The sequence below is a fragment of the Maylandia zebra genome, linkage group LG8, assembly GCF_041146795.1.
Source record: "Maylandia zebra isolate NMK-2024a linkage group LG8, Mzebra_GT3a, whole genome shotgun sequence".
NCBI classification, from domain to species: Eukaryota; Metazoa; Chordata; class Actinopteri; order Cichliformes; family Cichlidae; genus Maylandia; species Maylandia zebra.
In genome coordinates this window covers 6,453,943-6,479,424 of record NC_135174.1, presented here as the reverse complement: position 1 = coordinate 6,479,424, position 25,482 = coordinate 6,453,943, and the positions used below count along the sequence as shown (strand labels likewise).

Here is a 25,482-nt window from a genome sequence, read left to right as displayed (position 1 = left end):
ACTGTTGAAAATGATTCTAACTAATTAGCCTAGTAGATGTACCACTGGGTCATTTAGCTCTATTAACACAAATGACTTACTAGTAGAGAAAAAAGAGATGCTTTCAGCTGCTCCCTTGTCATATGGATTGCCACAGCAGCAGGTGCTTCTGCATATTTGATTTGGCAGAGTTTTACACTGGAAGCCACTGACTTTCAACTGTGACTAGGAAACAGCTATGCCTGCAACAAATATGTGAATACATGTGAATTAGTCATGAGATAATCCCAATCCAAATAGTCCACTATGTTCAGGGAAACTGCAGAGGTGGCACTGCTGCCACCTAAAATATGATTAGAAAATGTTTCTTGTCTTTAAAGTGAATAAAGTAAAATACATGGCAGAGTAATCAGGAAACAGAGTAATCAGCAAACAGAGTAATCAGGAAAGTAATCAGGAAAGGGAAACACAGCTGGGACTAATTGGGCAGGATGAGACAAGGGAAGCAAAACAAAATACACTGACATAAGACAAGGACCTTCAACATAAAACAGGAAACACACCAACTGAACTTACAGACTCAGAGATATGAGCTTCACATTATGATAATACTGACGGTACAGAGGGAACACATGGGCAGGGATGACTAGACAGGACACGTGGGACCAGAGCAGGCACAGAGACACAGACTAGACACTGAACAGAAGGAGTATGGAAACCAAAACCTAAGAACTAAACTCTTAACAAGAATTAAACTGAAGCATAGGATAAACGAATCAAAACAGCTCAACTAGTAAATCAGAACATAGACCATAATACAGAATAACACCAGGACACCAGAAACTCAAAATGCTGGGTCAAAATGACCCTGACTCGTGACAATAAGAGTACATTTAAACACCTAAACTTAACTTAATCATTATGCAGAATGGCTATTTTCAGTTAATTAAATAATGTCGGCTAGTTTGACCTATAGTATTGCTATTTATCCGCAAAATAAAAACTAAGTGGTAGAAAGGAGATGGGGTGCAAAGCACAGTAGTTACCAAAACAGTGGAGTAGAAGCCGAAAGTAGGATGACACATATACCTACATAAAAAACACATATTTTAGCAAAGTATTTGAGTGAATGTTCTAAGTTACATTGCACTGGTACCTACTAGCATAAAAAAGCTTCAATAAAGCGATTCCGTTTCTCCATTGAAGAAAACAGTTTAAAGCCTTGAACAACCAGCTGCCAGCTATAAGGTAAATCATGACTAAAAATACTTTATTTGGATTTAAAAAAATAAATTTTAAATAAATACATACATACAAAAGTAAAAAGGAAACGTACAAGATTGTGCTTATAATTACTTTTAACGCTGAAGGAACTAATCATCCCATAACCCACTCCAAATCCAAGATTCCACAGCAAATAACTCCCAAATTTATTGAATTTAGTCCTTTTCATTCGCGTAGTAAGGTATTATTATAGTTTTTTTATATTTTTTGTTGTTTGTGTTGTGTATGTGTAATGCTTTGTTCGCCTGGTTTCTTTAACTTCGCGGTCACTAAGTATCCTGTTTCACCAATCACTGTTTCAATATAGTTTTATGGGTAAAATAGTTCCTTTCCGATCCTTTACAAATAACTCATAATTTTTGTTAAGACAAGGTTGAGATAAATACCATCATTTCACAATATCATAGCTTGAAGTAAGTCTGACAGTCACGTGTAAAAGTCAATGGAAGGCGCTAATAAATGTATACTTAACCATGTACGCCGTCATTGTGGAACTTTAATTGTCAATGCCGGTTTCCCACGGACTGTTATGGCCGTAACGCAAGGTACAGCCTTGAAAACAGTTTGTTATGGTAATGATGTTTTACGTGATAAAGTGCATATGTGTAAAATAATTAATCGATATTAGCATTAGCTAGCCATTTGAGGACACGAAGCTTTAAAAATAAATAAATATAAGGAAGAGTAAAGATAAGCGTTTTCCACCTTGGCTTCTGAACTCAGCGCTGCTCAGTGTCCAAAGCTCAGAGGAGAGGCAGCTATGCAGAGCTGGTCACCACGGTCAAGGAAAGCAACGGAGAGGGTTTAAGCGTTTCATGCTTTAAAACGAGGCAGCTCGTCTAAGTCAGGAAGCTATGGGCGCTCATAAACTGCTGTTTTCCGAGCTGAAGCTGTGGACCTCAGGAAGAGGTGGATGGATAGCGCGACTTCACAAAGGTGCGGTAATCAGGAAATGTTTACTCGTAATACACTTGATATTCAGTGTGGACGCGTGCCAGACCCAGAACAAAATTTAGCCAACTTAACGTTCTTATCGGCTGATCTACACACCTGCTTGAAGAAACTTTAACAGGCTGATTTAACTCAGCAGTACTTAATATATCAAGCAACTCTGAGCATCAGTAAAACAAAATACTGTATAACTGCATGCCTTACTCTGCTAGCCTTTCATTAAAACACTGTAGGCTGTAGCTGTACACTACACTGCCTTAGCTTACTGAGACCCTTTAGCTCACTAAGAGGATTTAATTCAAACTAAGGCCTTGCTGTTTTGCTGCAACTCCAATGAGTTAGACGTGAACTTGTCACGTGTTTTTGCAGGCGGCTGTGGAAAGGCTTCATTGTCCTCATGCAGCCCAAAGGTGTGTATTGTCGGAAGCGGTCCAGCAGGTTTCTACACAGCACAGCATCTAATCAAGGTATGGACTGCTTGTTATGACAGACACAGGAGTAATAGTAGGCAATACTGATAAATATCTGAATATGTAGTACTGTGCCAAAGTCTTGAGCCACCCTTGATTTCTTTTTAATGTTCTTCCAATGAGCTGGCCCTTCTTGTCATTTTTAAAGCGGTGTCTTAGTTCAGCAGGCTTTTTAAAGAGTTTTCTTTAAACTCTCATTTTTGGCCCACTTATTATACCTGAACATTTTCAAAAAGTGCTTTTGTTTAAGAAACCACTTAAAAAGGCAGCTAACCCAAGGGATGGGGCAGCAGGGATGTCAGTGTGTGCAGGATGTCCTTAAAAAAAACTGGGCAAAGTGGGGGAAAAAGGAAAAACATATTTACTGGGGGGGGAAACACATTTACAAAAAAGGAAAGGAAAGCTATGTTCTTAAGAAGCAGTTGTTCTTAACCTACAGTTACCAGGTAACTGTAGGTGAACTCTTAATTTAGTATGCCACAGTGTTTAAATTACACAGCTTGCTGAAGACTGACAGCAGCCTTCCTACTTTCTGTCACAGTGATACCTACAGCAAGCAGGGGTGAGTCTAAAGGGGGGGGGTTGGTAAGGTGTATTAGACCATATTTCTTTCAAGGCTTAAAAAGTTTAGATTAAATTAAATAAATTCTGTTAATTTAATGGTAATTGGTGCTGTTAGACTGGACAGTGACTTATTAAAACATGCACCATCATAGCATTTGTTTTCTGCTCCAGGAAACATTGCATCAGTTCTGAGAATATTGATATCATCTCTTTTCTTCAGTGCAGACACCGCATACTCTTTAAAAAGATTACAGACATGCATATTTACTCACTCACTAGCACACTCAAAGACACACACACACACACACACATTCATACACTTTTTAAAAAACACATGCACATGAACAAACACCAAATCTACCTCATCCGTGTGATGCAATAGAGTCAGAAATCTTTTTTTTTCTCCTATCGATGCAAGAAAGCATTTTGAACATTTTGAATTAACTTGGAATATCAACAATAAGACAGAAGAATTTCTTATACAATTTTACAGCTGATGGAATAATAAGTAGAATTCTCAATTACTAAAATAATCAATAGCTGCAGTCCAATTCTAAATGAATTTGCTAATGACTACTAATTTATTGCCCAATAGTTGTGTGTTAATTACATGTTAATTTTTCAATTTGTGTGTGTGTCATTAGTTTCTCCAAATCCGGCCAGCATCCTTTAATGTGAAGTCAAACAAATGAGCGTGCCCCTCCCTGCTTAGTACACAAAACCACTACGCTATCACACACTAACCAAAATATAGCCTTTGAGCTGCCTACTGAGTACATGCTCATACATACGACTGGAAATAACTTGCAGGGTATGCTGTGTCTTTGAGCCCAAGGTTATGTCATTGCAAGCTATGCCCCCCACACACAGCAGCACGATGTGCATTGGCCATGCAGCACTGTGGCTCTTTGATGTTTTTCATGTTGTGTTTGTATGATTTTAAGTTCATATATTAATTGTTGTCTGATTCAGCACAACATACTTTAACTAATATAATATAAAATTATATAATAACCAGTTTCTGATGATTAAAAAAAAATGTAATCAAATTTTAATTTCATACATTTTGTCATTTTTATTTACTTTGTGTTTGTACTTCAGAAAGTTTGTAAAACTGTTGGCACGAGGAAGCTGCATTCGATACATGACAGTAATTAATATTAATATAATGGTGGATGTTCATATTTGTCAAGCTTCAAATAAGAGTTTAGTGTGTGTGCAAATAAATGGCTCAGTGGCTGTCTAGAACCAACCACAAGAGCAATAATGTAAAGTAATAATTCTCTGTATGACTTTATGTGGTTTACATCATTGTGGAGGAACCGAAGCAGTGAAACAGTTCGTCAGTTCATTAAGGTTTATACATATTTGTTGTAAGGTCCCAACATACTTTTCAGTCAGTGTTACTGATTAGTCCAGTGTTACAATGGACTAATCAGTCCATTGTAACACTTTGATTCTTTTCCTTTTCAACCGTTCAATTGAAGGTTTTCTGGTGCGCGTGTGATCATTGTCCCGTTGTGTGACCTAATTTTGGTCAAGCTTTAGCTGATGGACAGACAGCTTCACATTTGACTAAAGAACACTTTGTCATACAGAGGAGTTCATAAGTGACTCATTTATGGCAAGGTGGCTGCAAATCAAACCTAAATCATCACCCCTCCACCACCAACTTAACAGTTGGTTTGAAGTCTTTGTGCTGAGACCCTGTGGTTGTTTGGCTTTCACCAAACATCACACCATGCATTAATGCCAAGCATCTACACTTTGACCTCATCTTTCCAAAGGATCTTATTCCAGACGTCCTGTGGTTGATTTTCTAAGCCCTGCTGCTGTGTTCTTTTTAGAGAGATGACACGAACAAGCAATCCTTTTTGGTTTGTTTAAAAAAATTATTTAGATTATTTAATTTTTAGTGGTTTTATTGGTTTTGAGGATTTTTATTTTTGGGCTGTGTTGAAAATATTTCAAGACTAAAACTAAAGATATTCCAGTTAGTTTTGTAACCACACAATATTTGTTTCTGTTTTTTCTAAAGCCTTTATTAACGGTTCACTTTAAGCTTTACGCATTATATTTTGGATTTTGTTTCTGTTTTTTCTCTCAGGCTCGCCAAGATGTTGAGGTGGACATTTATGAGCGTCTGCCTGTCCCCTTTGGCCTGGTCAGGTTCGGAGTGGCCCCAGATCATCCTGAAGTCAAGGTGTCTGCCTCTAATAGATTTTAAAGAACAGATAATTGCCTCAAACCATTTTCTGTATATTACCTGTTTTTAAGCAAAAAGGACAAAAAAGATTCATTTAATTAGTCCAGTTTCTCCTCAGTAGTTCTAACACCAGATGCAGTGAAAATCTTTTAACACAGGGATTAGTTTTGTTTTGGAAAAAGAAACTCTTCAGACAAACCCGTTTCTTAAAGTCTGTTTAGTTTCGCCAGACTGTGTAACGACCTGTGGTACCGTTAATGGAAAATTAAAAACCAGTCAGTGGTTAATGCAGACCAGTCAAACAGAAAGAGACACGTTAGATAAGTCTGTCAGTGAAGTGAAATTCCATTAGAAGTGTGAATAACATCACAGTGAACGGGTGTTATCACGTTTATGTCTGAGGTTGAATGCAGTGTTTGAAGCTCGCTATATTTCCATGTTGTGTTTGCACATCTCTGTTGCTTGTGGGGCTCGCACACAAGAATTTCACTCGCATGTGCTGTGCCAGTGTGCCTGCACATGTGATGTGACAATAAAAAGTGATTTGATTTGATTTGATTTGATGTCATCACACCCAACTCATTAAAATGTAACTGAACAACAAAAGCAATATTATGCAACCCTCAACAGGACACATATCCCAACATGCTGGCAAATATAATGACAGATAAATACTGGTAATAATGAGACCTATCTGCTTTGTTTCCCACAACCAATAATGTCACCTTTGCATGTCTGATATAATCGTGGTTAGAGATGTGGTTAGCCTAGCTCAGCAGAAATACTACTTTGAAAGTAATACACCAAGACTTTTAAATCACTAGTGTGTCTTCTTTGTTCAGTCAATACTGAGGCAAAACATGCGAAAACAACAACAAGGTTCTTTTCGGTGACGTGCAACCATTTCTTGTGAAGCAGCAGTTGATTTCATCTTTAAAGCACATGAGTGAGTGCATGAATCGATCTAGTCTGGTCTGATATTTCTGCTGAGCTGTTCCCTGCTTTTAATTCCACTAATCATAAAGGTAAGAGAGCGGTGGGCCAATAGTGTAGTGGTGTACACATTTGGAAAAGATCCCCAGTTTGATCCCAGTAGACACAAATCTATTGGGGGTTGGGTCAGGAAGGGGTACCCAGCATAAAAATCTACCAAATCATGTGGAGCGAACCCATGTGAACAAGATAGCAGCCAAAAGTATTTGTTTGAATGTAATAAGATAAGATAAACCTTTTTTAATCCCACACGTGGGAAATTTTCTGCTCACGGCAAAAAGTACAATTAAAGAAAAGTAAGATTTAAGAAAAACACGACAGAATAGGAGAAGATAAAATAGAATAACATACTGTACAAAACAGAATAAAATGCTCTGTCATAGTAGGAAAAATTGCACTTGGTACTATTGCACATCAGGGAAACGGGGCGAAAGTTACAGCTGTGTATCGATGCATGTGTGTGTGTCTGTCTCCACGTATGTGGTTATCTGTAGAGGCGATGTTGTAGAGACAATTTCAAGCTCAGTCTTGCTCTTTCTGGTAGTTTTGTTTGTTTTTGTTCCTGATCCCAAATCTTAACATCAGATTTTTCTCAGAAGCAACATTGGCTCCATAAGCATTATTGAGAGTTCAAAACAATGTTATTGTAGTTGTTAAAGCAGTCACACGGACAACTCAAGAATGTAATAATAATTAAAACTGGGTTCCACATTCATCTATGAAGCAAATTCAAGTCCTGGAGAAGGCACAAATATATTGAAGGTTGCCTTTAATGCATTAAAATTTTGCTTATCAAAAGATGAATTTGTGTTTTTGCTTAAAGCTGTTTCTTAAAGTCTTTATTAAATATATGCAGCATCATACAGCAGCAGGATCCATATGAGCAGCTCCATTAAGGCGCCTATATTCAGACAGGATTATCATTACTGTCTAAGTAGCCTCTGAACAACCACAAATGTCTAAAGTTAAATGAATTATTGGTATTTGTGAATTTTCAATATCACTTCTCACAGATTGTTTGGTCCTTCCATCATTATTATTTTTAATATTATGCAAACATTTCATCGCCAACATCAGCCTTTTGTCTCCTGAAATCTTCCGATGACTGTTCACCCAAATGAAAGTATATTATTGTGTATTTATTATGAAATATAACTGGCATTTAAAAATTACAGTGAGGATAATTAACATAGTCCCATCTACCATGTTTTCTCTTCCATATCTCAGTGCAGCTGGGAGGTGAAAGGTGGCAACCTCTGCACTCATTGAGCTGTGCTCTTATTACAGTCTGAGTCTAAAGTTCAATTCAGTTTTATTTATATAGTCATCAGTCAGTTTCCTGCACTTTGTCAGCAAACATTGAAGTGACGGAAATCCATTTTTCCTCCAGCCCTTCTATCGTGAAGACGTTAGAACTTCTTTATGAACTCTTTGTTCTTACAACATGCAAATAATGGGCTCTGTGATCTGTTCTGTACTTGTTTGTAAATGCAGGTGAACACTTTGAACTGAAACTAACATGACGTAATTTTGCTGGCTTTTGTATCTGGCATAGTTATTAAGGCATCGTCTCCAGAAATAGATAATAACACTGTAAATAAATGCACTGCAGCATTAAAAACTAGACCTGCATGTGTGAACACAGATGTCTGCTCGCGCCGGGTCTCTAATTACACAGATGTGTAAAAAGCAGGTGCTGGCGTGTCGAATTCACGGAGAGAGTGTGGACGTCATGCGTCTTATCTCCTGCCAAACTCTTTTGAGGCTGCGCCCTCACTTCAGCCAGAGTGTTCAGAGAACTGAGAGCGAATCTGAAGCAGGCTATCTCATCCTGTGTGCTACATAAGAAAGGCCAATACTGCACTCAAATCTGAGTTCTTGTGTGAATGTGGACACAGTAATGTATACTTCATTTATTAAAGGGAATTAGTTTTCCCAAATAAGTCTAATAAGGGTTTGAGCACCACTACAGGAGCTATAAAACTATAAGACAAGAACAAGAAACCTTCACAAAGTGGAATATAGTGAAGTTTTATGTAAATATTCTTAAATCAGAGTTTACCCCAACAAACTTTAGTCATCTGCTGTCCTGAGGTCATTAACCACTGGATAGAGAATTACTCCCATAATAGGTGGAGTTGAAATACAGATGGAGAGTCCAGCTTGCTAACTTAAATTTTACCGATTCTTGTCCTCAGAACGTCATCAACACATTCACGCAAACGGCCAAGCATTCACGCTGCAGTTTCTATGGCAATGTGAACGTAGGCAAGAATGTGAGCATCACCGAGCTGCAGCAAGCCTACCACGCTGTCGTACTGGTAAGGATGTGAAAGCCCACTGCGGCTCCTTCACCTTAAACGTGTGAAAAATAATCATCTGTTTCTGTTGAACTCTGTAAATTGTGCGACAGAGTTATGGTGCAGAGGGAAACCGGAGCATGGGAGTACCGGGCGAAGACTTGGCTGGTGTGTACTCTGCCAAAGACTTTGTGGGCTGGTACAACGGACTCCCCAGCTGTCGAGAGGTAAGACTTCCAAGTAAGTGTTTCACATAGACACACAAGATGTTTCCATCCATCAAAAAGAGCCTCAACAAAGTTAGATCATTTCACAAGAAAAACTGTCAGGTGAAACTGCTTCTCTGTCTCATCTGTTCGATTTCTTTCTTCAGCTGAGTCCAGACCTGAGCTGTGAAACAGCAGTCATATTGGGACAAGGCAACGTGGCCTTGGATGTAGCAAGAATTCTGCTATCTCCCATCGACATTTTAAAGGCGAGTTGGTTATCAGTAAATTTATAACAAAAGAAACAAAAACAGTAAGAGCAGACATGTTTCAGTCAGCAAGTCTTGAGTGCTCTGAGATGTATGAAAGAACCGCTTAAGCTGAGGAATTTTAGCTGCTTAAATAATCACAAATGTTTTGTTTGTCTGTTAGGCATGAAAAGCAAAAACACCGTTGCTGAAACCTCAAAAATATTTTTGTTTTTCATTGCATCAGCGTGAAGCCAAATGGAGAAATGTTGTGTCTTTATCTGTTGTTGTTTCAGAATGCAAAACAAAACTAAACTGAACAGAAAATCATCAATAGATGAAGATAAGATAAGAAATAGTGCTACAGAGTAGTTTCACTAGTTTTGACAAGTAAAGTTTGACCTTTCTAGTTTCCTGATCACAGTCCTCCACCTGACACTAAGAATTAATGGGCAAACGTGACTGAAGAAGAACATGAGGGGAAAGTAAGAGCCCCTAAAAAGGCTGGTAGGTTATGTAAAATGTATTATTGTAGGGTCGTGCACCTTGAGAAGTCAGAATGTTTTCAAATAGTGAAGATATTTTCTTTACCATGAGACAAATACATGACTTTGTTAATAATTACAGTTGGTTTCCTTTTAAACCTTGGGACCTGTACTAATAGCAGCTTCTGACCCGCTCGGGCTCAGTTTAAGTACACATGGTTTGGCTTTTTAAGCTAGCATCTCTGAGCCTGCATGACATCATAGGATGTACAGGAGGTAACCACAGGAAGCTTTTAGGGCTGAGAAACACAGCTAACGTCTTTTAAAATGTCTAACTGAACTAACAGTCTCTGAGAAAAGTCAACTTTAGTGGAGTCATTTTCATCAGCTTCAAGTTTCTCTGATGTGTCATTTCATACAAAAGCACCACTGATAACCACAAAATTAAAGGTCAAAGATGACAGTGACCTTTTGTACTTGACTGGTAGATGTAGGACACCATGGTGTCAGTTATAATAGTGAAGTTTGATTTGTTTTGTTTGGAATAAATAAGTGATGAGCTGCTTTGTCAGACTAAAGTGGGGAAATTGGGCATACAAATATCAAAAGGTGATACAAGAGCTCACATACATTTGTTGGACTAAGACACAGTTCCTGTAGTTTTGCCTCTGTGTACCAATAAAGTGGATTTTAAATGAAATGATGTATATGAAGCATACCATAATATTTGTTATATACTCTACCGAGGGAGCATTATTGAATGGGAATGTATGGCTGCCAGTGGAACAGGATCGCTAAGGTTTATCGATGACTTGACTGCTCAGTCAGTCAAATTCTGCAAATTGGTCGGCACTTCACAAGTGAAGCCCAAAGCATAATCCAAAAGAAAAACAAAAAGAAAAAAGGCCCTGGCAGTGCATCTCAAGAGAGGAAGCGCAGCATTTGGTGATGTCTGTTGGTTCTAAACTGCAGGCAGTCATCAAATGTAAAGAAGTTACATGCTGAATTAAAATCAATCACATATTGACTGATTGTTTTTAAAATGTGTCTGTACGCCTGTGATAGTGCAAAATTACAAAAGTTGGGTATTTGTCCAAGAAATTGTGAGTCAAACTTCCTGTGTTAACCAGCAATATGAGCTAACAATAAATAGAAATCAAATCACTTGGGGAAAAAAAATCTCTCTAAGCTGTTCAGTTTTCCAGCTGAAAATGTAATTTACTTGTCAAACTTTTTCTGCAGAAAACTGACATCACACAACCAACACTGGAGGCTCTGGCAGAGAGCCAGGTCCGCAGGGTGCTGATAGTTGGCAGGAGAGGACCCATTCAGATCGCTTGCACAATCAAGGTGTGTGTCGGACAGAAAAGACAACAAGAGGAAAGAATAATATGTTCTCTAGTGCCTCTTCCTCAGGTCACCATTCATCTCCACGCCGCATCTTCCAAAACCTGTTTCTTAACACCACAGACACGCAGAATATTATTAGAAGGCTTTATTTTAATCCATTGGAGTGGTACAAACTGCACTTTTTAGCCACTGTGCAAGTGTTAACCAACTGTTTTATCTGCATCTTTGCCTAATGCTTATTGATAATTTTAGCCGTTTTTAGCATTTTCTTAAATGACCTGTTTACGTGTTAGCTTTGGCTTGCTTTTTTAATTCCACTTCATTTTGGGGTAAAAAAATTCAACAATTTAACTATTAAAAGTTACTACAGCTGGGTCCAAGAGTAAAGAATAAAAATATGGAAAATATAATAGTCGCTTTAAGAGTTCCCACATATGAGAGAAAGCCAGAGCACTTTCATGCACACTTGGTCAGTGACCTTGTAATGTTACTGCTGAGGTTGGTAGAAAATGTGTCCTCTGCAGGGAGTAGCTTTATCTTGTAGTTTAAAGTGAAAAAAACAAGACCAACATCACATTATTTTCTTTTCTGCTTATATTATTTGAACTATTCTTCAGTCTTTCAGTGTCACCCTGAAAAATCAGAGGTTCGTCCTGTAAAATGAACAGTTTGGTTGTTGTTGCCAGACTGTTTCAAACTTGTCTGATCATCACCCCTCTTATATGTTCGCTGTCATTGTTGGTACTGCAGTAAATATAATTTCACTAGAATTTTACCAAAAGAGATTCTCCATGTTTTTAATGATGCTTTAATTTGGCCCAGTGAACCATAACATATGCTCCTTTTCTACAGGAGCTCAGAGAAATGGTGAACCTGCCGGACACCAGGCCGGACATGGTGGCGGCTGATTTTGATGGAGTCAAAGAGGCTCTTAAAGGTGAGACCACATGCAGCTTTATCTTCATGCTTTCCCCTCTAACTGACCTGCTGTGTTTTTAAAGCCAATAAATGTTTACATAGTTTCGTCTGCCTTTAAGATCTGTAAATTTCAGTGTTTTTAGTTTTTCTGGTGCAGCTGGAAAAGATGCCTGGTGTTTTTAAGTGAGCAGTGAAAACATGTTAGATATCTACATGTGCATGTAACACATGTTCAGACTGCTGAAAGCGCCATCAGGAAGGAAGAAAGGTAAGCTGTGGTTAACAACAGCATACCCAGCTGAGACGTATAGCTTATACATACTGTGAGGTGAATGGAAACTGCCAACCTGCCCAGACTGCTGCTGCTGGCTTTAGTTTGAAAGATTTTCTGTTGTTGTGTGGGAACCTGCAGGTTAGGGTGCAAAACAGAATTGTGCAACAACCCCCCCCCCCTAAGCTGGCCTCGTCCTTGCCAGAGAAATGCTGCTGGCCTCTTTGATGATGGCAGGCACTCTCAGATTTATAACGATAACCTTGACTCTGGTCACAGATTGCTAAAATAACCCTGAGCGTATGTTTCGTTTTAGTGATAAATAGCAGTGAAGGATGGTAAAAGAAGCTGGCTATGTTTATCTGTGTTGTAATCGTGCCTGCTGAGCTTGCATTACTGGAGTGACAAGTCTGTGGTCGCAGCAGCACATCAGAACTTTGCAGTTACAGGAAATTTATAAAGACCAGTTCCTTAAAGCCATTTCTAATGTGTTCATATGTGCACATACAAGGTGCATGCACAGCAACACTCACATATCACTTACTGAAAGACCACATGCACACTTGTATGTAAAAAAAACCAAAAAAAAACCACATGCATTCACAGCCATATACTAGTCATGAGACCACAGCATGTGTCCATAAAGTTCCCAAGTATAAGAGTAGCTGCTAGTGACAAAATTCTAAGAAGATTGTTAAAATTATGGAGTTTTGTTGGAATTTCCTTTAAAAATCAAAAGACTAAGTAAGGAGAAAGATAAAAGTTATTCACAAAGCATCTTATCCCTTAAGATGAAAACAAGTATAGGAGTGGAGATGGGGACTAGTGTTTCCTAAGGAGAGGGAAGAAATGGTACAAAGTACAGAGCATTGATTGGTCACGTCTCTCAGGTGCCGTGTCAGGTTTCTTAAGGATATGATTTTCGGATTCAGTTCATCTGCTGTAGATTGATAAGTTGAACGGCAGCCAATGTTCAAAGAAAAACTTTGAAAGACCTTCAGAAAGGCTCTTTAGAATGTACAAGAAGGTCCTGGCTCCATGGAAGCAAAATATAAAGACATAAGGGATGATCAAGACTTTTGCACAGCACTGTATATGTTGTTTTCACAACCTATTCTATCCAAAAAAAATAATTGGAAGATTAAAAATTTGGACGTTATAAATGCAAGCAAAGCAGGGCGATTTTAAGCTGAAGTATCTCTGCTGTGTCAGACTTGCCGAGGCCCAGAAAGCGTCTGACAGAGCTGATGCTGAAGACGGCCCTGGAGGTACCCGGAGAAAAGGAGCAGGAGAGACGGAGCAAGGCCTCCCGCACCTGGGGCTTTCGATTCTTCCGGAGCCCCGTGGAAGTTTTGGCCGAACCCGGCCACAGCAGAATAGCTGGCATCCGACTGGCGATCAACAAGCTGGAGGTTAGCAGGATTTGGTTTTCCAAAAGTGCCTGTCACTGTGCTGCTGCTCCTTTTAAAGCAGATATCCTCTCTGTGAGCAGGGTTCAGGTGACGGAGCCCAGGCTGTGCTCACAGGAGAAGTGGAGGACGTGCCCTGCGGCCTGGTCGTCAGCAGTATCGGCTACAAGAGCCTGCCCATTGATCCATCAGTGCCTTTTGACTCCCGCAAAGCCATCGTTCCAAACACCATGGGCCGCGTTAAACAGGCTGCAGGTACCCTGTAAACACTCTAAAGAACAAGCATTATATTATATTTCATTACTTCAATAATATTTAATGATTCGATTTTTCTTTGTAGGTCTGTACTGTAGCGGCTGGCTTAAAACAGGCCCCACAGGTGTCATAGCTACCACTATGAACAATAGCTTTGACACTGCACGATCCATTTTGGAGGACATGGACTCGGGAACGTTGGATATGTCTGCCGCTAAGCCTGGATCACAAAGCATTAGTGCTCTGCTGGAAAAGAGAGGTATAAAAATGTTAGTTTGTCATTCACAATACATCCTATAACTGTGCTCTCGACGTGTGCTGCTATTCTATGAGCCAGTATAGAGTCATGAAAGTAAATGTGCGTGGACCAAAAACAGTTGGACTAAAAACAAGGGAAAATGAACTCAATGCTGGAACAGTCACCAAAAAGTCGGGCTGTAGAGATTCTGTTTGAAGTGACTGTTTGTGTTTATTGTGAAGTTCATTAAATGATTACATAAGAAGTAAAATGACGAAGAGCAAAAAAAAAACAAAAAAAAACAAAGATGCAAAGAGATTTGAAAGAGAAAATTACAAAACAAAACTAGCAATAAATCCTGCATGCCACCAAAACATTTGCTACGGAGAGCCATAAATCAGTAGCAACAGCAGCAGTGAGGTATGTCGTCATCATCTCAGTGCACACAGTGACCCGTCTGTATAATCCTGTTCTCTGAAGTTGCCACTAAGCCACAGCCAAATGTGATTTTTCTCTTCTGTAGGAGTGAAACCAGTGACTTTTTCAGACTGGGAGAAGATTGACAATGTGGAAATGAAAAGAGGTGAATCCCGTGGGAAACCCAGAGAAAAGCTACTGACTGTGGAGGAAATGCTGCACGTGGCTTGGACATGAAAGAATGAAACCGTTTTCATGTGAACAGGCAATGCTACCTAAAAAATGACTGCACTTGTCTTTAGGGATCTCACTGATTGATCACACAATAAAAATGACTATTTGAACTCCTTAACATGGATTTAATTCATATTGTATACATGGCACTACTAGGAACTGTTATTTGCTACAGTGTAATTTAGTTACCTTGTTACCAATACAACACACTGACTGAAAACAACAAGGACTGAAAACCTGCTGCGCTCAAGACCAAACTATAATGGGTACGATTTTTATGGAAGTTGTACACTGTAATGTACCGTTAACTAAAAACTATGTGGCAACATTTTTTTGCACTTTTATATAATGGCATTGAACATCTTAAATCTGTATTTGAGGAAATAAAATGACGTCTATCCTTTGATTCCTGTCCTCAGAGCTTCAATTGTTACTGCTGGGATCCATCGTTAGGTCCACAAGTGTTTGAAAATGTTTTGGCACTACTTTCATATATTTGGCTCTTCATAATTTGAATTGAAATTCTTATTATATGCGATTAAAGTGCAGATTTTTATATTTTATGGAAAGGTCAGCAGGACTAGAACATCTATAGGTGGCAAAAAAGGATGGGTTTTTGTTTTTGTTTTTTGAAAAGGAAAACTATGTGAATTGCAAAATCAAAGGTTTGGACAAGGAGGGTGTTCATACTGAGCTTATCATAAAAAGGCCTGGACATCAATGAAGACTGGTGGATGATCACAGCATCCTTTCCATAGTAAATGTAAACCTCTATAAAATATAACAAAATGATTCTCCAGAAGGTTTGTGTCCCTTATTGTTGGTCTACTATAATGAGAAGACTGCAGGAGCACACCGACTGTTACCATAAGGTGCAAAGTGAAGAAAAAAAGAAAAGCCAGATTAGACTTTGCCAAAACATCTAAAACCTCAGCATTGGAAGACCATTCTTTATTCCTTAAGGCCTAATACCAACCTATACCGCAGTGTGAGGTATTTGGACATTTGAAACATGCAGATTGCAGTTGGGATGATTTGGGCCACAAACTGACAGGAAAATGTGACAGTTCACTCAGTCTCAACACTGTCACCACTTTGTGTGAACTGACAAATTCACAGGTTTTCAGTGGTACAGCAGATGTTGGCGGTGTTATTGATGAAACCTGAATCGTTTTCACCCTGATAACAGTTTAAAGTAGAAGCAGAGGTGGGAAGCAACAAAGTACAAACACTGATACTGTACTCGGCTCAGCAGCTTAGAACCAAAAGCTATATCAAAAACATTGACAGGTAAACTTATGTAACATGTTAACATAGGACCCTTTCTTTCATATAAGCTTTCCAATTCTTGCATCCATTAAATGTGGAGAGATAAGGCAAGACATCACAATTGCCTCCAACAGCTGCTGTTTTCATGTGAATTGCCTCTCACCCTCAGACCTTTCTCAACAGGGTTGAGGTCAGGGGAGTATGGGGCCACACCATGGGTTTCTCTCCTTTTATTCCCATAGTAGCCAATGCAACAGATGTTCTTTGCACCATGAGATGGTGCATTGTCATGCATGAAGATAATTTTGCTACGGAAGGCACAGTTCTTTTGGTACCATGGAAGAAAGTGGTCAGTCAGAAACTAAAGGTAACCAAATTACACTGTCGCAAATAACATTACATAATACATTTATGTAAATTGCCAAGGTCATTGTCACAGACCTTAAAGGTGCACATCCACATAGTAGTAAACCTCAAGAGTTCTGCATTTCTGCTCAAGTTAAAAATAATTTACATTTCTGTATTTTCACCATTCTTTAGTGCACACACAGTAAATTGACATAGCTACTGGCCACTATGAAGTTTGGTGTTTTGTAGGTTAAAATTCAGCTTATTTAAGGATATTATTTCATTATTAGGAACTATATCTTTGAGGTCCGTATCATTTTCATGTCATACCTATAAGCAATGAACTCACCACCCTTCCCTATTCAATTCAATACAATTCAATTTTATTTATATAGCGCCAAATCACAACAAAAGTCGCCTCAAGGCGCTTCATAGATACAGAGAAAAACCCAACAATCATATGACCCCCTATGAGCAAGCACTTTGGCGACAGTGGGAAGGAAAAACTCCCTTTTAACAGGAAGAAACCTCCAGCAGAACCAGGCTCAGGGAGGGGCGGCCATCTGCTGCGACCGGTTGAGGTTAGAGAAGGAAAACAGGATAAAGACATGCTGTGGAAGAGAGACAGAGATTAATAACAGATATGATTCGATGCAGAGAGGTCTATTAACACATAGTGAGTGAGTAAAGGTGACTGGAAAGGAAAAACTCAATGCATCATGGGAATCCCCGGCAGCCTACGTCTATTTTTTTTTTCTGCCTGTCCCATTTGGTTCTTTAGCCATCAGAATTGTTGTCTGAAGACCAACAAGGATACCCAATGGATTTACTTTGCCAAGTGGATCATCGTGGCATTGCCGTATTGGTCCATTTGGTCGATCTTTGTTTTTATTATTTATTATATTTTATTTTCAGATGTTACAGACGGGACAGACATGAGTGAGGGATAGGAAAGGGAGAAAGAAAGAGGAAGGAAAGGAAAAACAGAAGGGGAGAGGGACAGTGAGAAAGGGGGGGAGAAAAAAAAATCTCCTGGATCACCTGTTGAGAGAAGAATAGAAAACAAGCAAAAAAGACAAAAAAAAACCAAAGCAACATACTAAACACAACACCATCGAATTAATCTAGCTAAGTGTAAACAGCAGTAAATACCAAATATTCAATGTTGTTGTGCAGCACGCAGGACAGATGTGCTTCGGAGTAGCAGCTAGGAAAGGTGTAATTTGGGTCTACGAGCAGTGAACACCCGTGTGCATACCTGTGTGGATCAGCGCGCTTGTATTCCAAAGGTTTCTCCATGTAACGATCTGCTAGGGAGTGTGGGGGGGCCACAGCCCCGTCCTCCAGGGTGTGAAGCAGGTATGGAGGAGATCAAAACTCCAGACATCCAGAGGCCCCCAGAACACAAGAGACCAAGGAAGACCAACAGAGGGGCAGCCGCGCCACTGTTCCAGTAAGAGCTGAGGAGAGTCCCAGATGAGGGTTCACTCAGCAGCCGCGGAGCAGAAGCCAGGGGGAGTTGCAGTGACGCGCCCGTGAGCTCCGCTGGCCGCCAGCTGTGCCTGAGTGACCGAGCCCCAGGCCGAGAGGCCGAGGGCACCCCACCTCCGAAGGGGCCCGAGCGAGCCCCAGGCTCCAGGCCCCGATAAGCGGCCGCCAAGGAGTGAGCCGGTGTGTACCTGGACGCCCACCCCCAGACACAAAGAACCACCAACGCACCGACACCTGAGGGAGTCCGCCACTGGCAGGGGAAGTGGTGGTGGGTGGAGATAGGCCTCCAAACCTTGGAGGGCCTGAGGTGTCCCCAGAGAGGTGGCGTCTGATACCCAACCTGACATATAGACACAGACATACAGGCACACACAGACACAAACATCCATTCCCACCCTCATGCTCTCATATGCACTCACTCCACACTCAACCAACGTGGAGACAGACATAAAGAGACGCTGTACACACGATCACACTCCCCAAGCGTACTCTACGAACCGGGTCTAGGTACCCTTGCCCCTGGAGGGGGCCTACGTCTATTGCAGCATAACTAAGGGAGGACTCAGGGTCACCTGGTCCAGCCCTAACTATATGCTTTAGCAAAAAGGAAAGTTTTAAGCCTAATCTTAAAAGTAGAGTTAGTGTCTGTCTCCAAACTGGAAGCTGGTTCCACAGAAGAGGGGCCTGAAAACTGAAGGCTCTGCCTCCCATTCTACTTTTAAATACTCTAGGAACAACAAGTAGGCCTGCAGAGCGAGAGCGAAGTGCTCTAATAGGGTGATCTGGTACTACAAGGTCATTAAGATAAGATGGGGCCTGATTATTTAAGACCTTGTATGTGATGAGCAGGATTTTGAATTCAATTCTGGATTTAACAGGAAGCCAATGAAGGGAAGCCAAAACAGGAGAAATCTGCTCTCTCTTTCTAGTCCCTGTCAGGACTCTTGCTGCAGCATTTTGGATCAGCTGAAGGCTTTTCAGCGAGTTTTTAGGACTTCCTGAAAATAATGAATTACAGTAGTCCAGCCTGGAAGTAATAAATGCATGAACTAGTTTTTCAGCGTCACTCTGAGACAGGATATTTCTAACTTTAGAGATGTTGCGCAAATGGAAGAACGCAATCTTACATATTTGTTTAATATGTGCGTTAAAAGACATGTCCTGGTCAAAAATGACTCCAAGGTTCCTCACAGCGTTACTGGAGGCCAAGGTAATGCCATCCAGAGTACGAATCTGGTTAGATACCATATTTCTAAGATTTTCAGGGCCGAGTACAATAACCTCAGTTTTATCTGAATTAAGAAGCAGAAAGTTGGCAGCCATCCAGGTCTTTATGTCTTTAAGACATTCCTGCAGTTTAACTAATTGGTGTGTGTTATCTGGCTTCATGCACAGGTAGAGCTGGGTGTCATCTGCATAGCAGTGAAAATGTATGCTGTGTCTTCTAATGATGCTGCCTAAGGGAAGCATGTATAATGTAAACAGAATTGGTCCTAGCACTGAACCCTGTGGAACTCCATAATTAACCTCAGTGTGTGAAGAGGACTCTCCATTTACATGCACAAATTGGAGTTTATTAGATATGATACAAACCACTGCAGTGCAGTACCTGTAATACCTACAGCATGTTCTAATTGCTCTAATAGGATATTATGGTCGACAGTATCGAATGCTGCACTAAGGTCTAGCAGGACAAGCACAGAGATGAGTCCACTGTCAGAGGCCATAAGATCATTTGTAACCTTCACTAAAGCGGTTTCTGTGCTGAACTCTGAAACCTGACTGAAACTCTTCCAATAAGCCATTCCTCTGCAGATGATCAGTTAGCTGTTTGACAACTACGCTTTCAAGGATGTTTGATATGAAAGGTTGGAGATTCGCCTATAATTAGCTAAGACTGCTGGGTCTAGAGATGGCTTTTTGAGTAAAGGTTTAACTACAGCCAGCTTGAAGGCCTGTGGTACATAGCCGATTATTAGAGATAGGTTGATCATATTTAAGATCAACCAATTAATGGCAGGACTTCTTTGAGCAGTTTTGTAGGAATGGGGTCTAAAAGACACGATGGTTTGGGGGAGGCAATTATTGAAGTTAACTCCGAAAGATCTATTGGTGAAAAAGAGTCTAACATCAATGGTACTAAAGTAGCTGTAGATATTACATCTGTGGGATGATTATTGGTAATTTTTTCTTTAATGATAAAAATGTTATTTGTGAAGTTCATGAAGTCATTACTAGTTAACGTTAAATGGATGGTTTGCTCAAAAGAGCTCTGACTTTCCCTCTGATTGTTCTTGGCATTTTGGTAAACTAGCTTTTTGTTGGGCTTTTTTTTTAAATTAAAAAAAATATAAAACCACCCAGAGCTTACCACCTATGCAAATTATACCAATAATTTAGTTGTCTAGGATTACTATGGAAATGACTAAAATGTTAGAAATAGGTAAAGTACCTTGATCAGTGGACAAATAAACACATAACTTGAAGTTAAGAGTTTTATTCAAGAGCAAAGCAGTTTTCTTGCTATTGTGTCAGGACTGTGGAATTAGTGTAAGATTCCAAAGCCAAAGTCAAGTCTTCCAGCACCAACTTCAGCTGCTTCACATTTAGTGAACTGGAGTCACTCAGCAGGCCGCCCGCCGTGGCGTTGGAGTCACTCAGCAGGCCGCCCGCCGTGGCGTTGGAGTCACTCAGCAGGCCGCCCGCCGTGGCGTTGGAGTCACTCAGCAGGCCGCCCGCCGTGGCGTTGGAGTCACTCAGCAGGCCGCCCGCCGTGGCGTTGGAGTCACTCAGCAGGCCGCCCGCCGTGGCGTTGGAGTCACTCAGCAGGCCGCCCGCCGTGGCGTTGGAGTCACTCAGCAGGCCGCCCGCCGTGGCGTTGGAGTCACTCAGCAGGCCGCCCGCCGTGGCGTTGGAGTCACTCAGCAGGCCGCCCGCCGTGGCGTTGGAGTCACTCAGCAGGCCGCCCGCCGTGGCGTTGGAGTCACTCAGCAGGCCGCCCGCCGTGGCGTTGGAGTCACTCAGCAGGCCGCCCGCCGTGGCGTTGGAGTCACTCAGCAGGCCGCCCGCCGTGGCGTTGGAGTCACTCAGCAGGCCGCCCGCCGTGGCGTTGGAGTCACTCAGCAGGCCGCCCGCCGTGGCGTTGGAGTCACTCAGCAGGCCGCCCGCCGTGGCGTTGGAGTCACTCAGCAGGCCGCCCGCCGTGGCGTTGGAGTCACTCAGCAGGCCGCCCGCCGTGGCGTTGGAGTCACTCAGCAGGCCGCCCGCCGTGGCGTTGGAGTCACTCAGCAGGCCGCCCGCCGTGGCGTTGGAGTCACTCAGCAGGCCGCCCGCCGTGGCGTTGGAGTCACTCAGCAGGCCGCCCGCCGTGGCGTTGGAGTCACTCAGCAGGCCGCCCGCCGTGGCGTTGGAGTCACTCAGCAGGCCGCCCGCCGTGGCGTTGGAGTCACTCAGCAGGCCGCCCGCCGTGGCGTTGGAGTCACTCAGCAGGCCGCCCGCCGTGGCGTTGGAGTCACTCAGCAGGCCGCCCGCCGTGGCGTTGGAGTCACTCAGCAGGCCGCCCGCCGTGGCGTTGGAGTCACTCAGCAGGCCGCCCGCCGTGGCGTTGGAGTCACTCAGCAGGCCGCCCGCCGTGGCGTTGGAGTCACTCAGCAGGCCGCCCGCCGTGGCGTTGGAGTCACTCGGTTTAGAGAAACCTCCCTGGAAACCAACATTCTGACTGACTGCAGTTTTTCCCTTCACGGTTTTAACGTTGTTTGGCTTTTTCAAAGGCAATCCAGATTTCAAGTTTCCAACTGATGCTTCAGTATCCACTTCATTAGTTTCCTGTTGTACTGGAACAAAAATAAAAACAACATTTAAACAAAACCACAGACACGATTAAGATTTAGTCAAATCCACACCGAGCAACTGGTCCCAGACTTTGTGCCCTACATGACTTTTTGGTCATATGCAAGGATACTGTTGCATAAATATCTACATCATGTCCATGAACAATGAGATGAATATTTTTAAGTCAATTACAACACCACTGACCAAAGCCCTCATGCATGTGCCCCACACAAGTGTGCTGTCACATGCTTGTCAACTACTGGCAACAAACTACATAAAACTGGATCTTGCTTACCTTCATCAACATTTTGAGTCAATATTGACTGGAGCAGGGCAAGCGCTCTCTGTATTGAACCATCATTGGCTCCAAGACCTGTAAACACAACATTCTTATTATACAAAAGGTTTTCACATTGAGGGAAAGTTTATACTACAACCTTCAGCTGGTTTCCAAAGTTAACAAATATCTTCCTCCGAGTCCACACATACAGACAGTAACAGGTACTTACATAAGTGTCTATTTGAATTATGACCCTGTGTTTTATACTTTTAATTTGAAAACATTACACAATATAACCATTAAACTCAACTGCTGGCAACAACCCAGTTCTTGACAATTTAAGCATTCCCCCCCCCCCCCCTTCATTTTTCTTATTTAATAACTTCAAATCACATTGAGTAGTCTTGTCACAGGATACAAGACAAAAAAAATGAATACACTTAGTACAACATGCCCTGATAAGCTTTTGAAAATTTTGTGTTCTATACATTTTTCACTCTTTCAGATGAATGACAGGCATTTTAATCACCAACCATCTTGAAATGAATTTTGTAACCGTGTGCCCTCAAGCATAAATTAGAAGCCAGGGACCTTACCTGTCTTTTCCCTCTGCAGCACTTTATTCTGTCTGTGATTCAATCCACTGACTGCAAAACAGGAGGAACATGATTTACAATTAGCACGTTTCTGTTCATTCTTTATGCCGTTTGATGCCAAAAGAGATAACTTGCAATAGCTAAGTGATATTTCCGAATCTTTACACCAGAACCTTCTAGCAGTTCCAAGATCTTATCTTACAAAAATCTACTCCTAAGTTAATTAACATAAATGTCAAACGAAGCAGAAAGAAGCTACAAAACCTCCAGCAAGCCAAACAGTCAGCAGACAAACGAGAATGGTCCGAACAGCTCCCATTGTTCCAGCAACCAAGCACAGATGGAAGTCACCTGTGAGGTTTAAAAAGGCCACTGTGCAGGCGTCACACCTGCAGCTCATCAGCTCCAATTATCTTACTTTGGAAGAAAAAGAGGAGCAAAGACGCACTCCACACCAGTTGCTGGCAGTAATGCACCATTTTGCTGTTTGCAACTGCCAAGAAATATTTTTAAAGAAGAAGAGCCGATAAGAAAAGGCAAGAAACTTTGCAGTCTTTCAGCTCATGATAGATCGTACAGGTAGTGATGGCCAAATGAAGCTTTCCGAAGCACTGAAGCTTGTATTGAAAAACGGTTCATTACTCGAAGCTTTTCAACACAGTCCTCTCCGGTGACATCTGGTGGTGAAAATTTTGAAGAGCAGCTTGAATCTGCAAAATAAAACGGACTGCTCAATCATCGCTGCTCACTCAAGAGTGGAGTTCTCTCTGATATTGGGCCACCGTTCCGTTGCTTTGAACATGTAATTGGTTTTGTTTTCTCGATTGGGGGGCTGAAAAAAATGTAATGCGTATTTGCGTAATACATTTTGATCAATAAACTTTCCCTATTTAAACATGCACTATGGTGGCCTTTCTTTGCTCATAACTCCTTGATGTTGGTAAATACAATAAGTGAGCAATATATATAATATACATATGATAATGCACAGCACATTATGGAGTATGCCCCTGCTGTGAAGTCCTGCCTCCATCTACTTGTCGTTTAATCACTGGACAGCTGGACAGGTTCATACAAAATATTAGATGAGGCCAATTGTCCTATACATATTTTTGACCTAGGGGTGGGATTGATTGTGAACTGGAAAGGGAAAATGCTTAGGAAGCTGAGTAGGGCTGCATCGTCACTGATTTGTAGAATCATTTTGATTCGATACAGGATCCGATTCAATTTGATTGGAATCTGGAAAGTTTTGCCTCAGTCAGAAATATTACAAGTCTGATCATCTAACAGTATATATCCATAATTTCGTATCTATTAAAAGAAAGCTGACACATGTGAGACTTAATTAGAGATGTAAACAGAGAGTTATGAAAGCTGCAGCTGCAGAAGCCAGCGGGGAAAAAAAGAGGCAAACACAGCGCGGACCCGCCGACGCACCAAAATCTGACTCTGACGCGTCGGGTCCGCGCTCTGTGTTCACGTTTGTATGCAGAATCCGTAAACCTGCTCCCAGTTACTGTTTTAGCTGCATGGTGTTTGACGACATGTTGTGAGGTTTAACCTGAGATGCTGGCGTTTCAGGCATAATAACGTTAATTTACAAATCGACACGGGATTTTAATGAATCAATATCACTTTATTCAATTTAGCATGGATTGTAATCAGAAAGGCGATAATCAAAACCCACCCCTAATCAAGAACTTGCAAAGTAAAAACATGATCAATGTAAGGTAGCCCTTTTGTTATTTACAGTTAACAAGAGGATTAGTGTTACTGTGCGCTGGCTGAGTCTGTTTCTTTTCTTAGAAATAGTTTCTCCTGCCCTGGAGAAAATCCACTTGCATGGAACAGAAGAGGCTGTGGAGTGCAGGAACCACACTGCAAGTTGGTAGATATGCAGGTATTCCTGGGTCCTGCAGACTATCACCTAAAAACAATAAACAAAATGATTTTCTAAACTGTGTAGCAATGTCATGTACGTATAGTGTCAAATACATTTTTGTAGTCTTCATTAGCTTTAATTCACATGGAAGTGTTCCTAAAGTCATATGCTGTAATGATATTTACATTATGAAAACATGATTTTGGACATTTCAAGTTTTTCACTTCGGCAGATAAAATGAATTGAGCAAAATCAACTCAAAATATTCCCACACGCCAGAACGTCCTCTCTTCCTCGCTGGCTCCATATCTGTCAGTGGAATGATCACCTCGTCGCTATCTGTCACCATCAACACACTCCACGAATCCCGTGGATGATTCACTTCCTTATATCTGTTTGAATCAGGTACCGAAGCAGTTACGTGCGTAATGAAGCTTCGGACGTCACTGGTCACGTGACTTTTGCCAAACGAAGCAAGCCTCGACACAGTGCTTCTGAATCAGTGTGTTGTTTTTTTCGACACACGCTCCGGAGCGTCAGCTTCAAGCGGGCCATCACTAAGTTTAACTATAAAGATTAATACAGAGCAATGTGGAAATGCCAAGATAAGGAAACATCGGAACATCAATTATTGAAATTTATCTGAAGGGGATTAAAAATATGAAAACCACAAACTTTTGCAAATTTTCAAACATATGAGGGCATGTTGTACTTAAATATTTGTATTTTTTGTTCTGTTCTGATCAGACAGGCACGCAGAAGTTTTTAAACTGTAAGTGCAATCCATCTAAACTGGCAGTAAAGAGACATTTCACATAAGCAAACATGGGCAGCTATAATTGATAAGCATATGCAGGCAAATATGAGTCATAGCTATAATCAGATTCTACAAGCTTTTGTGCCCCACGCTCCCTCCCTTTTTTCCAATTCATTAAATATTCATTAGTACGTGAGGATCTGCCTAGCCCAGGAGCCATCGTCAATCTCCCATTGTTTGCTAGAAA

The 25,482-nt window shown here is 41.2% G+C and overlaps 2 protein-coding genes across 3 annotated transcripts; one reads left to right on the top strand and one right to left on the bottom strand.

Annotated features, from left to right (window-relative positions):
• Window positions 1-1,775: 1,775 nt before the first annotated feature.
• Window positions 1,776-15,184, top strand: fdxr (ferredoxin reductase). 2 transcript variants are annotated; one of them, XM_004557495.3, is made up of 12 exons: window positions 1,776-2,199; window positions 2,584-2,681; window positions 5,356-5,451; window positions 8,646-8,768; window positions 8,861-8,974; window positions 9,121-9,222; window positions 10,929-11,036; window positions 11,889-11,973; window positions 13,438-13,637; window positions 13,718-13,889; window positions 13,975-14,148; window positions 14,651-15,184. In XM_004557495.3, exons 1-12 carry the CDS (start codon window positions 2,118-2,120, stop codon window positions 14,779-14,781), a joined length of 1,485 nt encoding a protein of 494 aa, XP_004557552.3. In that variant the 5' UTR covers window positions 1,776-2,117; the 3' UTR covers window positions 14,782-15,184. The 2 variants fall into 2 exon arrangements, with proteins under 2 accessions (XP_004557552.3, XP_076743354.1); XM_076887239.1 differs by having other exon boundaries at window positions 1,778-1,808.
• A 5,183-nt stretch (window positions 15,185-20,367) lies between these two features.
• LOC101468711 (uncharacterized) lies at window positions 20,368-23,003 on the bottom strand. The gene is made up of 4 exons (XM_024803510.2): window positions 22,858-23,003; window positions 22,594-22,644; window positions 22,013-22,090; window positions 20,368-21,719 (listed from the first exon to the last, which is right to left on the bottom strand). Exons 1-4 carry the CDS (start codon window positions 22,991-22,993, stop codon window positions 20,410-20,412), a joined length of 1,575 nt encoding a protein of 524 aa, XP_024659278.2. The 5' UTR covers window positions 22,994-23,003; the 3' UTR covers window positions 20,368-20,409.
• Window positions 23,004-25,482: the final 2,479 nt, after the last annotated feature.